Genomic DNA, 16,219 nt, shown 5'->3' with positions numbered 1-16,219 from the left:
GGTCCAAACAAATTCCCAGAAGGCTGAACGATTCAGGAGTATTTTCGTCATTTAAAGTAATAAGGATAGAAGGTACTAACGTGGCGTTTATCTAAAAGGGGGCAATATCGTGATTATCTATTTTCACCGAAACGAGAGGTCCAACAACTCCCATCCTGAAGCAAAAGCACAGACACAAATCCATCCTCTAATAATCCACTACAACGCAAACTCATCAAATCCAATAGTCAAACAACCAAATATGTCAACACTCAAAACTTACCGAAATTCTATTGGACAACCACTACTCCCCTCCATCCCTTGCACCCCCACCTGATTATACTCGAAATTTTTAAAAACCAACCGAAATGAAAAATGCCTTCAGCAAATCGCTCACTTCAGTGGTGGAGAAAACAGCTTTGAAGGTTTGAGCTCCAATGGCGAAACCGGTTCAAATCGAAGTATGGAATCCTAATGGAAAGTACAGAGTTGTGAGCACTAAGCCTATGCCTGGAACTCGCTGGATCAATCTCTTGATCCAGCAAGATTGCCGAGTCGAAGTAATTCTTCTCTCTGTTTTCTTTTTTTCGTTTGTTTCTGCTTCTTGGCGGAAATTTTGATGTTTATTGAACATTTTCCCATTCGTTTTCGCGTTCTAGATTTGTACTGAGAAAAAGACGATACTCTCGGTTGAGGATATTCTTGCTCTCATCGGCGATAAGTGCGACGGCGTCATTGGACAGGTATCTCAACTCAATCCTACTAGATTTGTTAATCAGAAATGTTTTTATGTATTTTATCGAATGAATTATAGATTTATAGAGGAATAAGAGAAGGAAACTTAATCTCTATGTAAAAACTAGTAAATAGTTGGAAAATCGTTTGGTTGTTGAACGGTTTACTAATTAGATTTTTCTGATTGGTTGTTTCAGTTGACTGAAGATTGGGGAGAGGTGCTGTTTTCTGCGTTAAGCAGAGCGGGAGGGAAAGCTTTTAGTAATATGGCTGTTGGTTACAATAATGTAGATGTTAATGCTGCTAATAAGTACGGTGTTGCTGTAGGAAACACTCCCGTAAGTTTGAATTTAATTCTCTGTTACCTTACATATTTGATTCTGCATATACTGAGATACAGACAGGGATTTGTAACATTCAATTCTTACTTGTTTAGGGAGTACTTACAGAAACTACAGCAGAGTTGGCAGCTTCACTTTCTCTTGCAGCTGCAAGAAGGATAGTTGAAGCAGATGAGTTCATGAGGGCAGGTCGATATGATGGATGGCTTCCAAATTTGTATGTTTATCTGTCATGATTTGAATTGTTTTTTTTTTTTTTTTGTAAGAAAATTAGGCAACCAAAACGGCCCAATAAATTTGAAGTAATTTCTCATCGATAGGTTTGTTGGAAACTTGCTGAAAGGACAGACTGTTGGTGTGATTGGAGCTGGTCGTATTGGATCTGCTTATGCAAGAATGATGGTACTTTTCCTAACTCAATTGATTATGGTTTAATTATAATAGTTTCAATCTAATCTTCTTTTGTTTTGAAATTGGATTTCAAACCAAAAAGTGTTGTCATTGATATTTGATTTTGATTAAATGTTATAGTGCGTGTTTTTCATTGTTGATGATTTATTGTTATATTCTTGCAGGTAGAAGGGTTTAAGATGAACCTGATCTACTTTGATCTTTACCAGTCGACTAGACTCGAAAAGTTCGTTACAGGCATGTCTTGACCTAACATTCTTAAAAGCATTGAGTTTGAGTTCCTTTAACTGAAGTGCTTGTTTTAATTGCAGCCTATGGTGAGTTCCTGAAAGCCAACGGGGAGGCTCCTGTGACATGGAGAAGAGCATCATCAATGGATGAGGTGCTTCGAGAAGCAGATGTGGTATGACTTTGATACGATTCATCAACATGCTTCTGAAGTCCTCGATGTTCCTTATGTGATTAGCTGTTGTGTTTTCCTTTGAATTTACAGATAAGTCTTCATCCAGTACTGGATAAAACTACCTTCCATCTTGTGAACAAAGAAAGTCTTAAAGCCATGAAGAAGGTGAAGCTTGCTAAGCTCTTTTCTCTCTTCAATTATTGTCTTGATCAACCCAATCCCATGAAAGGGGTTACATTTAAACTTACGTTTCTTTAAACTATGTTATAATGGCAGGATGCAATCCTCATTAACTGCAGTAGGGGACCTGTGATCGATGAAGCAGCCCTTGTCGATCATTTGAGAGAGAATCCCATGTTTCGAGTTGGCCTTGACGTTTTTGAGGTATTTATACTCATATTTCACTCACTTTCTCATCTTAAAATTGATTTAGTTACAAGGATATGATCATTCCCAAGTGAATGCATGACTAGTGTTGGAATACTGGCTTTGTACCGAATTCTCACTATATGAAAAATATGATTTTGACTCTTAGAATTTATTTTGCTTTCTTTATTTGTCAATTCCATAACTGCTTGTTTTGTCACTCTTAGGATGAACCATACATGAAACCTGGACTTGCTGATATGAAGAACGCGATCATTGTTCCTCACATTGCTTCTGCTTCCAAGGTAAATCTATGCCTATATTGAGAGTGAAATGAAGATTTCCTCGCAGAAGCATTGACCCTCTTTCATAACCATCATGTAGTGGACTCGCGAAGGAATGGCAACACTGGCTGCTCTTAATGTCTTGGTATGCAACCTATAACTGTGTACTAAATAAAAAAAGTGCTGTTTACATTCTGAGCTTAAAACACTTGCTTCTTTAACCACAGGGAAAGATTAAAGGATATCCTGTTTGGTCCGATCCAAACCGAGTAGAACCGTTCCTCGACGAGAACGTTTCACCTCCAGCTGCATCTCCTAGCATTGTGAATGCCAAAGCCTTGGGTAACGCCTAACAGAAACCTCCCTAACTGAAAAGGTTTAAATACTAGTTTGGTCCATTTACTTTTGGCTTCGGTTCATTTTGGTCTCTCTACTTTCAACATGTTCATTTTGATCGATGTACTTTTAAAAAAGGATGATTTTAGTCCTTCACTTTCGTTCCTATATTATACTTTTATAAATATTAACTTTACACTTCATTCATTTAATTTTTTTTTTAAATGTAATCATAAATTAGTATTAAAAAACTTCTTCCCTTGTTTTAAAAATTTTTATAAACAATTTGAAATGATCCCTCCATAAAATTCCATAGACCAAGATGGATATTTTGAAACTACAATGACAAAAATGAACGTTTTAAAATTATACAACTTAAACAAAAGTGAAAGTATAGAGACCAAAGTAGTATTTAAGATTAAGGACAAATATCAATTTACATCCATAAACTAATAATTATATCAATTTAAATTCAGAGTTTCACAAGTGTATTCATTTACATATCACTAATACCTTGTGAAACTTATTATTTGAGTCAATTAGGGAACAATGACAAATAGTTTAAATTGTTCTTTTTATAGAAGCTAGAGGTTTAATTTATACATATGTAAGTTTCGTGCTAAGTTTCTCCCAACAAAAGAAGTTCATGTCTTTAGATTCAATACAATTATTAGTTCAATTCTCATTCATAATTTATGGTTCTTTTTTTCTTTTTTTTTTCTTTTTTTTCCTTTGCAGAATTGCCTACTTCAAAGCTGTGAAGCAGGAGGGTATGGCTAAAAAATGTTTGAGCAGAAATTGGAAGCATTATAGATATGGGGGTTAATGGAGGTTGTATTTCATGAATGTACAACTCTGGTCAATTGATTATAATGTGTATCTATCTTCTTCGTTGAATGCAAGTCCGTTACTTGGTTTATCCACAAATCGAATATATTAATTAGTTTGAATTATCTGTGTTTTTGTCCGTGGTTTCGACATCAATTCTAGTCGTCTATTTTATTAGAACTTTTACACATTCTAAATATAATCTTAGTAAATGGTTTTAGTCACTTGTTCCTAACAATTTAGAAGTTTAAATGAAACAATATTTGTGCATGATACTTTTTCTACTTAGTTTGAGATGTAAATTGATAAGTGTAGGTAAATTCGATGTCTAAATTGATAGAATATTTTATTCAAATTTAAATGGATACAACTTCAAAATTTAGAACTATGAATTGAAGTCTTTCATATATATATATATATATATATATTGAAAATGTCTTATCAAGTACAATTTGAAGGCGAGAGATTTGAATCTCTTGATTTAAGGATACATAAATGTCAGATAGTTAAGTTCATCCTGACAAGTTTTTCATATATTTATTTTTTTTTTTTAAAAAGATACATTGTTAGAAGTTGGGATTAGTGTCTCTTATCAAGTTTTTGAGTTCAATTTAGATTTTAAAGTAGTATATTCTTATTTCAATATATGAAGTTTTGAGATATACCATTGTAATTAAAAGTTTAAATCAAGTTAGTGAAATTATAACAAATTCAAAATAAATTGAAAACTTAAAAACAAGTATGTATAATATAGTAAAATGTATTTTCTTTTCCCTGAAATATAGTGTTTCCATAATTTAAATTTGTTGCGCTTAATGTCAATAGGAAATAGGAAGGTGTGGAATCACTCTATCCCTTAGAATTTGGATGAATCTCAACCCCCTTGAAAAAACGACAATAAATGAAATAAATATAACTCTTAGTGAATAAAAATGATAAGAGGGCATGCCATCACATTAAAATTGAAGTTTTAATATTAACTAAAATATCATTTTAGTTTCTATTTTTTTAGTTTATTAAATTAAAAATTAATTTGAGTGTCTAAATTTAAGATCTCTTACAACTATGACTATTAAAATTGGAGATTTTGAAAGAATTTTTTAATCTTTAATAACTAAAATTAAATATGTAAAAATAGAAAAATTAAAATTAAAGACTCAAAATAGTAATTTTAAGGGAAACAAAAGGCGAATTCTAATGGAAAAATCATTAAACAAACAATGAAACGTCATCGTTTCGTAAGAGAAAAAGGAAAAAAAGAAAGGAAAGGAAAGAAAATCGATTATATAAAGGGATCGGTCAGTGTTCAATTCCTCATTTTTCACTTTTTGAATCTTTCGAATCGTCGCTTGTCAGTTAGGGTTTCTTCATATTCCCCGAATCGGGAACAACCCATCGACCAAATTCTCTCAACACAATGTCGTCCTCTAAGAAGATCGTTCTCAGGAGTTCCGACGGCGAAACCTTTGACGTCGATGAAATCGTCGCAGTCGAGTCTCAGACCATCAAGCACATGATCGAAGACGATTGTGTTGACACTGTTATTCCCTTGCCTAATGTTACCAGTGCCATTCTTTCTAAGGTAGTTGAGTATTGTAAGATGCATGTTGAGACCGATGATAAAGATTCTAAAGTCATTGATGATACTCTCAAAACCTGGGATGCTGAATTTGTTAAGGTTGATCAAAATACTCTTTTTGATCTCATCTTGGTGAGTTCTTTTTTTCCTCTCTCTGGAATTATGAAAATTCATGGTGTTTCTCAGTGAATTTGATTTTTCTTGTTTCTCCGTTTTACTCTGTCGATAATTTGGGGTTCTGGATTGTCATTTGATGATGTTTTTTCTTGCTATGTCCTTCTCTCATTTCTTCTACGAATTGGCTTCTTTGCGATTTCTTTTGTTGATTGGATGATCGGATATATCCTTCGAATGATCTTGCTTCCTTGTTTTAGAAAGAACCCTGGAATTGAAGAGTACTCTCAATCAATGAATCACTTAGGCCCGTTTGGTAAACCTTATTGGTTTTTGGAAACTAAGCCTATTTCGTCTCGTTTTCGTACATTTGCATCTTTAGTGGTGAATTCTGGGCCAAATTCCAGTTTTTTTTTTTAAAAAAAACTTTTTTTTGTAGTGTTCAAAATTTGACTTGGTTTTTGAAACAATCAAGAAATTTAGAGGTGTAAAAAGTGTTGAGAAAATTATAAACAAAAGACTTAGTTCATCATGTTTCTTTGGGATGGTATGTTTGGTTGATTATTCTAACATGATTTAGGAGGCCAAACTTCAAAGGGTTCCCCTTTTGCTGTATTTTATTGGATTAAGCAACAATCATCAAATTGGTTTAAGCCCATTAAACCTTTTCCCTCAAAATTTTTAGTGATTAGGACGAGGTAGCAAAGGATGCTTCTATCAAAACTGGAATTCCTCAGTTACAAATCATATCAATTTGGTTATTTAATGTCTCCACAGCATTGTTTATGAGATTTATTCACAACACAAGTAATATTTGTTGTATAAATTCTCTATGCATGGGTCTTTTTTATTTTCAATACTGGCTATGGCTTATAATGGGTGTTTTTCTTTTGTTTTGTTTTGTTTTTTTTTATTTTTTGGTGCTCCCAAAAATCAGGCTGCTAACTACCTGAACATCAAGAGTCTGCTGGATCTAACATGCCAGACAGTGGCAGATATGATCAAAGGAAAGACACCAGAGGAAATTCGAAAGACATTCAACATCAAGAATGATTTTACTCCAGAGGAGGAAGAGGAGGTTCGAAGGGAGAATCAATGGGCCTTCGAGTAGTAATATAATACAGTCATTTTTAATTTGATTATATAATAGTAATTAATCAATGTCTTTGTAATGTCTATAAGATTTTAGGGAAGTTAGACTCTTTTCATTTCACTTTCTGGGATGCTCTAAGTTGTAACTTCTCTCTCTTTTTATCGAAGATCAATATCTAGTTTTTGTGGATTTCATATACTTTTCTGTGGAAGCCAATGTCTCAACGTTATCATCTTTAACCTTACGAATACTGTATTTTTTAAAATTCGTGTGCATTATTTTATAAATTTGCTCAAAAGTCAATGTTTGAATCTTTATAAAATAAGATCAAGGTTTGTTAATATAATTACTCATTAAATATTATAGGTTTATTACAAGTTTTTGTATAATTATTAAATTGTCGTATCATGTAATTTCTAATATTATTAACTTATATTCATTTGACATAAATAATCGAGCTATTTAGATGAAATAATAAATTTGTTAATGCTCTCACTTTTTTTTTTTAAAAAATATAAATCTGTAATTCAAAATTTTCATATTGAAAACCAATTTGGAGATGAAATAATAGTTTTTGGAATTTGGTGTGGTAGTTGAGCTAATTGGCTGTCATTTCCTTCCTAGAACTAACAATGGAAATTGGTATTAGAATAATCGTTAATTTGAAATATGAAATATGAAAATATGAAATGTGGTCTTTTACTAATAGCACCATAATTTGACTTTGAAAACCACTTGGGTGTTGCGATTCAGAAATTTCCTCAATGCTTGATGATATATGTTGAGACACAGGTGAGCTGATTTTCATTTGGCCTTTTCCTTTATACAATTCTAATTATTGCACACAAATTTCCTAATTCCAACAATTGTGCACATAACCTTAAAAATATATATATATATATAGTTATTTCTGAAAGGGGCAATGAATGAGGTGTTTTCATGTCTGCAAGATAAAAGAGTGTTATCTTTGAAGATAATTTACAAATTATCCCCAAGGAAAAAACAAAACAGAGGATGACAGTCCTCTCATCTCCTCCTCCTCCCCTTTGCACTTCTTCTTCTTCTTCTTCTTCTTCTTCTTCCATTTCAAAGCTTTCATTCTTTTCTTCCAACTCTTTCTCTTGCCTTAGAACTAAACCCTCTGTTCCTTCAACCTCCTCTTGCTTTCTCAATCGTTCATCCATTAGAATCTCAAATCTTTTCACCAATCAACAACAAACCATCACTCTTCACAATTCTAATTTTAGGGTTTCTGAAGGTACCTCCCATGATGAGTTATGGGCTGCTGCTTCCCTCCGCGTCCGCACTTTCAATCAATTCCCCCCCGATTCCTTTGCCATCCATGTGAGTCTTCTACATTCCTTTTTCTTTCTTTTTTTCTTGTCGTACGTTTATGCGCAATCTATTTATTCAACTGTTTGGAGAAATTGGAAGTTTCATTCTTGATACCCCATTCTCATTTCGGTAATTTATATGAAATAAACTTACTCCATAGTTTAACAGTTTTTGTTTATAAAGTAAACTTGACTAACTCATTATCCACAACTTTATTATTCTTGTTTCACTGTTGTCATCTGTAATTTTCTGAGAAGTGGGAACTAATATAAGTTTCTTGAAGTGTGCTTTTAATTTTTGGTTACCATTGGTTCGTTATTCACGAATTACAAATATTGTTTACTTTGAAAGTACATTTGCATACTTCTATTTCTTTTTAAAAAAAGCAACAACTTTAATTGAGAATAAATGAAAAAATACAAGGACAAAAAAAAAAAAAAAAAAAGTCTTCCATAACACCCCACTAAAGGAAGATGTTTCAATTGAGTAAAATGTTTCCAAGAGAATAATTACAAATGGTCATTGCAACCGAACCCCAAACAGACACATGAAATCTAGCCAAGGACAAAACCTCACTATGGTTCCAACCCTTACTTCTAAAGACCCTATCATTCCTCGCCCCCCAAATGTCCCAAAGCACAACATACACTAGCCAACCGCAAAAAACGATCTTTCTCTCTGAAAGGCGAATGTCGTCCTGCGAACAGTCCTCTGGCTAGCCAAACTGACGATAAGCTCCTGTAGAAAAAAAATTTCACACATACTAACAATCTCAAAGAAGATGATCAAGGTCTTTCCCCTGAGAATTGAGGTTCTCCTCCTAACAAGCCTATCCACAATGTTCACACGATTGAGCAACAATTGCCAAGTAAATAACCTAATTTTCTTAGGAACCTTTATCCTTCAAACCACCTTTAAATGACGAGTGAAATGAGAGAAATCTAGGAGCTCAAAATAAATGTCTTTCTACGGTGTGTGCCTTTCAACCTTTCTCCACCCAATCAAAAAGACGAATGCGATGCTTACTCATAGTGATCTACACCATAAAGATTCGAGCTCGAGGGCAAAGTGCCAAAATCACTTGGCCAACAAAGATTTGTTACGAATCCTTAGATTACCAATCTCTAAACCCTCCCTGGTTTATCAGACGACTGACCGCCTCCCAACTAACCATGCTTTTACAAACTGAACTAGTTGCTCAAAAAAGGGAAAAGTAATACACAGGAATGCCACTAAGGATGGATCAGGGTTAATCTCCCAGCCTTAGAGAAGAACCCTTTCTTCCACCCTGCCAGTCTCCTCCAAACCTTTTCACAAACAGGATTCCAAAATATTGTAGCTCTTGGGTTTTTCCCCAATGGAAGTCCCATGTAGTAAGAAGGAAGCAAACCAACCTCACAACTAAACACCTCCGCGCAATTCCTAAGCTTCACAAGATTGTTATTAATACCCAATATTTTCCATTTGTTCCTGTTAATTTTGAGGCCTGACATGTCTTCAAAGAAGCCCACTATATGATTAAGGATAAACAAGGACTCCTCTTTCCCCAAGCAAAACAACATTGTATCATATGCAAACTGAAGGTCCGATAAGGCCACCTCATTCGCCCCAATTCTAAAAGACTAAATTATATCACCCTCCACACCCTTTAAGATGAGCAGACTTAAAACATCGACCACCAGCAAATACAAGAAAAGGGGCAAAGGATCTCCTTGTCTTAGCCCTCTGGAAGCTTGAATGTCAACCCTTTGGAGACCCTTTTAGAAAAATAGAGTATTTCAAATTCCTAACACAATCCCAAGTCAACATCCTCCACTTATATCCAAAACCTTTCTTCATCATCACCTTATCCAAAAAATTTCAACCAATGTGGTCGTAAGCCTTTTCAAAGTCGAGTTTAAGCATCACCCCTTTCTTAGATCGATAATCCTCAATGGCTTCATTGGCTATAACCTCTTTCTCCTTCTTCGAAATCCTTCACCATACTTCTATTAGTAGTGTGGATCCAATTTTGTTGGGTATATATCTTTTAATGGAATTTCACACATCTTTAATGTTCACGCATTGAAAAGATGGAGGCGTCTCTTTATGAAGTACATGAGTTACTTCTCTCATTGCTAATTGGTTTAGATATTGAACTTCGTGTTTATCTGATATTATATCAAAGCATATGAAACCTAAATGGGTAAACAAAAGAGGCACCACATTGAGGATTCCACATTGGAAAGAATGAAGAGACCTTACAATTTATAAGATACATGTAATATCTTGTGGTAGAAAGACGATAGTTATAAATAAAGGAAGATAAACATGGAAAAATGAACTGTTAGCGCTTCTTACTTAAATCCTCCTTTTTCTGATCTCTTGTGATTTAGACTTCACTTTGCATGTAGAATTTTTCTTGCTCTCTGTATGCTATACTGATGTTGTTCCTTTTTCTTCAAGTTATATTAGGATCATAAGAAGTACTTGGCTGAGCACGAATTTGAAGCAATGAAAGAACGTATTGCGGGAAAAAGGGTTGGGTTTAAAAGAGTATCTTGCATAAATGCTACTCTTCCATTATCAGAAATATCAACCTTAGCTGAAGATTTATGTTCAACATGTAAGGTCTGTTTATCTCTTCATTGTTTCAATATGAATATGGTATGCTATGGACTCCATTCCTAGATTAACTTTTCATCCTATTAAAATGAGAACGTGAATGTTGTATTTGAAGGAAAAGTGAGGCTTGTGTTTAACGAGGCTGCCTCACCTCACATGAAGTGAGTTGCCTCTTTTGTGCTAGGCATGTTAAAACAATGTAATTGTTTGTTGTTTGAAACAATACTAATCTTATGCCTAACAAATGATGTCGGTCTTCTCCCGAAAAAGGTGAAGTTCTTATGGTCACTCGCTTATAGAAGTCTTAACACTCATGAGAAGCTTCAAAAAAAGAAAAACAAATCACACCGTGCTCAATCCTTCAATGTGCTGCCTTTGTTTCAATGACAAGGAGACCTTGGACCACTTGTTTTTGCATTCAATGAAAGCTTGGAATATTTTGTTCAGAATTTTTAGTCTCGAGTTTTGTCTTTCTAGTAAGGTTGATGGTTAGATGCTTGAAAGGCTCAATAGGAGAGGTTTTAGTTCATAGGGCAACATTTTGTGGAAATGTGCTATCCGTTCCCTTTTATGGTGCATTTGGAAAGAGAGGAATAGTAGAATTTTTAAGACAACTATAATTCTTTTGATTTTTTTTGGACTGTGTTTCAACACACAACTTCTTGGTAGAGTACGAACTATACCAAACACTTTTGTAATTACAGTCTTTCCATGATTTTAAAAAATTGGAAGGCCCTTGTTTTACGGTCTTTCTCGAGGAGGGCCCTCTTGTCCCTTGCTCTTAGGTTGTTCTCTTTTTTTCTTCTAATATATCTGTTTCTTATAAAAAAAAACAAATGATGTTGGTCTTAACAAAAGCATATTCAGAAGATGGGGAAAGAACTAACCATATTCTTGCTATTTTTCCCTCATTATGTAAGTGTAGGTAATTATAGTGCAGAAAAGTTAGAATGTGACTGTAATGTGATAGGCCCCAATTACGATGGTGTATACACACGTAGGAAAGGTAGGAAAGTAGTGAGTGAAGCAGAAATTACACTTATAGGCGGTCATGATGTTTGTATTAGTTAGAGTGGGTTATATGGTTGGTTGCTATGAGGCACAATCACTCCATTTTTTGGGAATTGTCCATGTCAGACTGTCGGAGATGGCACATTTGATCACATGTCTGACATGCAAATTTTTGTGTCGTTTTTATTTTCTATTTTTAAATTTTTGACACGTTTGGGATACTTCCTGTACACGCCTGGAGAACTTTTTTAAAGATAATGGTCCAACCTTTTATGTTGGACCCAAATATATAGCACAAATCAATTATACATTAAACTAAGATTTAAAAAAAACCAAAACCAAAACATAACAAAAAAAAAAGGAAAGTCCATTTTCTTAACCAAAGATTAAAAAGATAATATTAAAAAACTGAAGTTAGAAGCCTATATGTTTCATCTCCTAGAATTGTTAATTAACTTGACATTTTATGTCTTTTAAGCGGAGTGCATTTAGTACTTTATGTCAAATTTATATACATCCTAAAAAAACAATGATATAAAAAATCTGTCCTAGTTTTTTACATGAGCGGTTGCTGTGTCCTGTCGTATCATGTCAAGTCCATGTTCGTGCTAGGTTATATAGATGGCTGGTTGTTTAGTGAGGGTATCTTTTTGCTTCATTTTGGTAACGAGGTAGAAAGCTTTCTAGTCTTTCTTGATACCTTTGCTATCTGATCATGAATAAATTTGTTGTTGAGCAAGGCCTATCGGAATGCTCTGGCCATGTTTTTCCCTTTCTTCCTACTGTTGGTTTTGAGTTGAAGCAGATTTTGCACGACCTTACTTGAACAGGATCTGTTCTATAGGTTGTACATTTGTGTCCTTGAGTTCTAAGGAGAGTTGAAGCAGATTTTGCGACCTTATATGTCTTCTCCTGAGCTCTGACTGTATTAATTCTACAAAGTTTTTACTTTGTTCTGATCTACAATTTTACTATCATTTTCAATTTTAGTTTTCTGATAGTGGAGGAGACAGAGTTGTTGTTGGGTCACTTGACCTTAATCAATGTGTAAGGCTTCCAGACGAAATAACAGGAATGAAACCTGAGGTAAATGGTCATTTTCTTTATTTTTTTTTATAACATTTTTGAATTCTGTTTTACATTCTTCTGATAATAAATAATGAACATGTCTCATTATTATTTATGAGCATCGGTGTTACTCTTTGGCTAAATCCCTTTTCAACCTGGAAATTATGATTCCAAATTGGCTATTAGTTTGTTAAGCTAGAACCAGTACTTAATAGCTCTTGATTTTTGAGATCTGAATTTGATAGTCAACATGAGTTTTCCATGATTTTTTTTAAGAAAGTGTAGTATTGTGTAAGTGAGAAAAAAACGAAAACTATGCCCACAAAAATCCCACTAGAAAAGGGACCAAACCAAGTAAGTAAAATATTGCCTAAAGAATGACTACAAAAAGTTTTCAATTTTGTCTTTGAAATGAAAGCTCAATCAAAAGGATGTGCCAGATTTTACCCAGGACCAAACGTCACTAATTTTTTCCCTCTCCATACTTCCAAAAACTCTATTATTTCTTTCACATCGAAGGTCCCGTTACAAAGTTCACACTCTGGCAAACCACGTAAAACGACCATTTTCTTTGAAAGGCAAAGGTAGGAGGGTCTTTGATCGAACTAATGAGTCATTGGCATCGCTTTAGTGATTGTTTAAGTTCTGTTTACATAATAGAAACTAGAGAAATATTTGGCTATTCCATGTTGGGAACAATATAATTTGTCTTATTGATGAACTGTTTGTGCAACAACTGTGAAAAAGGTAAACCTCCCCATAAGGAAATATCTTAATAACACGAAGAATTATTCTGATTTGCTAACCTTATCTTCAAACCCAATAGTGAACTACTGATTCCAAAGCCATATTAGGATTAAGCCATATCAATGGTGACGGAAATGTGTCGATGTGGATGAAAATTCTTCAAGAGAATAGAAGAAACAACATTTAGTGGCCAATTAAAATGCCTATTAATTTGTACTATATTTACGTTAATAACATTTTGTTGTTTATTAGTTATTTTTCATTAACACAATGAAAATTTCAGATGGACTCCTTGTGCCAGTACTAACCATTAACACAATGAAAATTTCAGATGGACTCCTTGTGCCAGTACTAACCTCATAGACATGTAGAAATATCAATAGAACTCCCGATATTTAATTGAGATTTAGATAAATGAGTTGAATTGTCACGATATCTAAAACATGTATATTTTTTTTCCATCAGGGAATTGGGGCTGATTTTGCAAGGGCATACCTGAGTAATGTATGTGTTGCCAAGGAACTGCAAAGGAATGGGTTGGGTTATGCACTTATTGCCGAGGCAAAAACAATTGCACAAGATTGGGGTAATTCTAACCATCTCTTCACACTTATGTTTACACCGTTGAGAATCCCACGTTAAGGGACCTTACTTTCTAATGAGTTACTTCTTCCGTTACCAATTGATTTGAGATAGAACCTCGTACTATCTAATATACCCAATTTCATTCATATCTATTATGTGGACGGTTGAACTTTATTTATTTATTTATGATAAGTAAATGAATATAATATGTGTGTTTATGTTACAGGAATAAGCGATCTATACGTGCATGTAGCTTTCAACAACGAAGGTGGAAAGAAGCTTTACATGAAGAGTGGTTTTGTTTATGAAAGCGATGAACCAAGTTGGCAAGCCAGGTTTCTCGATCGTCCTCGTAGGATTCTCTTTTGGACTCCTCTCTCTCAGTTTCCTCTATGATCATTTTCCACCACTTTTTTCACCCAATTTACTTTAAGTTCCATTCAATGTAAATTTGTATGTAATGGAGTTTACTCTATATAAAAAAAGAAGAAGAATTGAACGTTCAGAGACTTGTAATACATTTTTTTTCATTCATCAACGCTCGTGTGTGTATTACATACGTAAATATAACACATATATACATTTTTAGATTTATTTACAAACTCTTGAATCCATTTCAATTGAGAATTCTTTCGTATTGCAATAATACCATTTTCTCATTGTTCATATTATAGATAAATAAAATAGAGTACGGAAAATTCCTGTGAAAAATGATAAATTCTTCATCTTCTTGAACAGGGAAGTCTGATTTTGGTCCTGCAGTTAACATGATCCTGGAATATTATTAATTTTGATAAATTTCAAGGCTTTCTGTTTCTGATGACCTTTCTCTCTCTCTCTCTCTCTCTGTTTTCTCATTGCTAGCTATGATATTTGAAACAATACAATGAACCAATAACCATAAATCTGAACTAAATGGGGATCTAAAGTTCTAAATAGCAAACATCAATCTTTAGTACAAAAATGTTATTATCCTTTCCATTAAAAAGATTAAGTTGGTAGATTATAATAAACTAAAGGAAATTTTACTTTTTTCTTTTTAGTCTAAGTTTGAATGAATACGTACATTTAGATCCCAAATTTATGTACCATAAGTTTTCAAAATGTACAATTTTAGTCCATAAAATTTTAAAAATAGGTTTACAATGTTATATAAATATATTTTGTTTGATTTTTTTAAAATAATTATATGATATTTATGATTTTTAGAAATTATTACTCTCATATAATTATTTAAAATAAAAAATATAAAGTTTATTTGAGAAATCTTTTTAATCGAACGACTAAAAATATAATTTTAAAAACTAGGAAACCAAATAGGAACAAAATATACATATTTTTTAAAATTTAGAGATTAAAAGAAATTAGTTCTCCTCAAATTTAATATTAACTAAAGGGGGAAATTAAAATTAGTACTTAATCAACGTTGTAAAAAATAAATTTGTTGATCAATTAGTTATCATTGAGGAACCAATGTGATTTCTTTTGATATAAATATGTGATCATCTCACGTCAACTTCTGTTAATTAATTGGTATGGATTTTTAAAGCTAGATTAAATTAATTTATGTCGATAAATTCTCTTATTTTATTATTTATTTACAAGAGAAATACATTTTTAAAGGTTTTTTTTTTTCAAAAATATAACAATTCAATAAAATATTTGTATTCTAATAGAATAATTTCGATAACAGAAAAAGTTCATAGCTCCACAATAAAAAATACTAAAAATACCAAAAATACCTCAATCAACACTAGATCAATCGGCCACATGTACACATGAGTTAGGATACACCATTGTGTACTACAATTTCAACGAATGATATACGATCTTTTAAGTCATAATAGTGTAGTTCTTTTTAACGATTGGGAAAAGACTTCAATTTTAAATGATTGTATTGACCATGTTAAACGATCATGTTAACTATAGTAATCAGTCATTTAGATCATATCCACGCGATTGTGTAATTCTTTTAAATGATATGAAAAGGGCTTCAAATCTAAACGATTGGGTTGATCATGCTAAACGATCGTTATTGACTTAAGTGACCATTTATATCATATCAACACGATCATGTAGTTCTTTTTAAACGATGAAAAAATGACTTCAAATTTAAACTAGGGGTGAGCATCGGGCGGTCGGGGTCGGTTTTCCGACCAAACTGCCCCGAATCGACTACAAGTCGGCACGGAAGTTGGAAAACTGGCCTCGACCGTCGGTTCTAACAAAACCGGCCGGTCCAACCGGCGGTTGGGTCGGGTCGGTTTTCCTTTTTTTTTTCCCCTCTCCTTCTTTCTTTCTTTCCTGTTTCTTCTCCTCCTCCTTCTTTTTTTATGTTTCTTGCTTTCTTTTTTATAAACAAACGATTTTAAAAACTAAGAATGACGTTATTATGTTTTA

At 33.4% G+C, this 16,219-nt stretch overlaps 3 protein-coding genes across 3 annotated transcripts; all 3 read left to right on the top strand.

The window, feature by feature from the left end:
* The first annotated feature begins 302 nt into the window (after positions 1–302).
* Positions 303–3,808, top strand: LOC103490283 (glycerate dehydrogenase). Its single transcript, XM_008449729.3, has 13 exons — positions 303–539; positions 639–722; positions 912–1,052; positions 1,151–1,272; positions 1,376–1,457; positions 1,631–1,703; positions 1,778–1,869; positions 1,960–2,034; positions 2,146–2,253; positions 2,463–2,540; positions 2,620–2,664; positions 2,747–2,861; positions 3,594–3,808. The coding sequence occupies exons 1-13, from the start codon at positions 417–419 to the stop codon at positions 3,614–3,616; spliced, it is 1,161 nt and encodes a 386-aa protein (XP_008447951.1). The 5' UTR covers positions 303–416; the 3' UTR covers positions 3,617–3,808.
* A 1,102-nt stretch (positions 3,809–4,910) lies between these two features.
* LOC103490282 (SKP1-like protein 1B) lies at positions 4,911–6,663 on the top strand. The gene is made up of 2 exons (XM_008449728.2): positions 4,911–5,394; positions 6,314–6,663. The coding sequence occupies exons 1-2, from the start codon at positions 5,101–5,103 to the stop codon at positions 6,485–6,487; spliced, it is 468 nt and encodes a 155-aa protein (XP_008447950.1). The 5' UTR covers positions 4,911–5,100; the 3' UTR covers positions 6,488–6,663.
* Positions 6,664–7,284: 621 nt separating this feature from the next.
* Positions 7,285–14,421, top strand: LOC103490280 (uncharacterized). Its single transcript, XM_008449726.3, has 5 exons — positions 7,285–7,813; positions 10,259–10,414; positions 12,410–12,505; positions 13,700–13,820; positions 14,046–14,421. The coding sequence occupies exons 1-5, from the start codon at positions 7,484–7,486 to the stop codon at positions 14,213–14,215; spliced, it is 873 nt and encodes a 290-aa protein (XP_008447948.2). The 5' UTR covers positions 7,285–7,483; the 3' UTR covers positions 14,216–14,421.
* The last annotated feature ends 1,798 nt before the right edge of the window (positions 14,422–16,219 follow it).

The sequence above is a fragment of the Cucumis melo genome, chromosome 1 (assembly GCF_025177605.1).
Source record: "Cucumis melo cultivar AY chromosome 1, USDA_Cmelo_AY_1.0, whole genome shotgun sequence".
Taxonomy (NCBI): domain Eukaryota; kingdom Viridiplantae; phylum Streptophyta; class Magnoliopsida; order Cucurbitales; family Cucurbitaceae; genus Cucumis; species Cucumis melo.
This window is presented reverse-complemented; position numbering and strand designations above follow the sequence as displayed.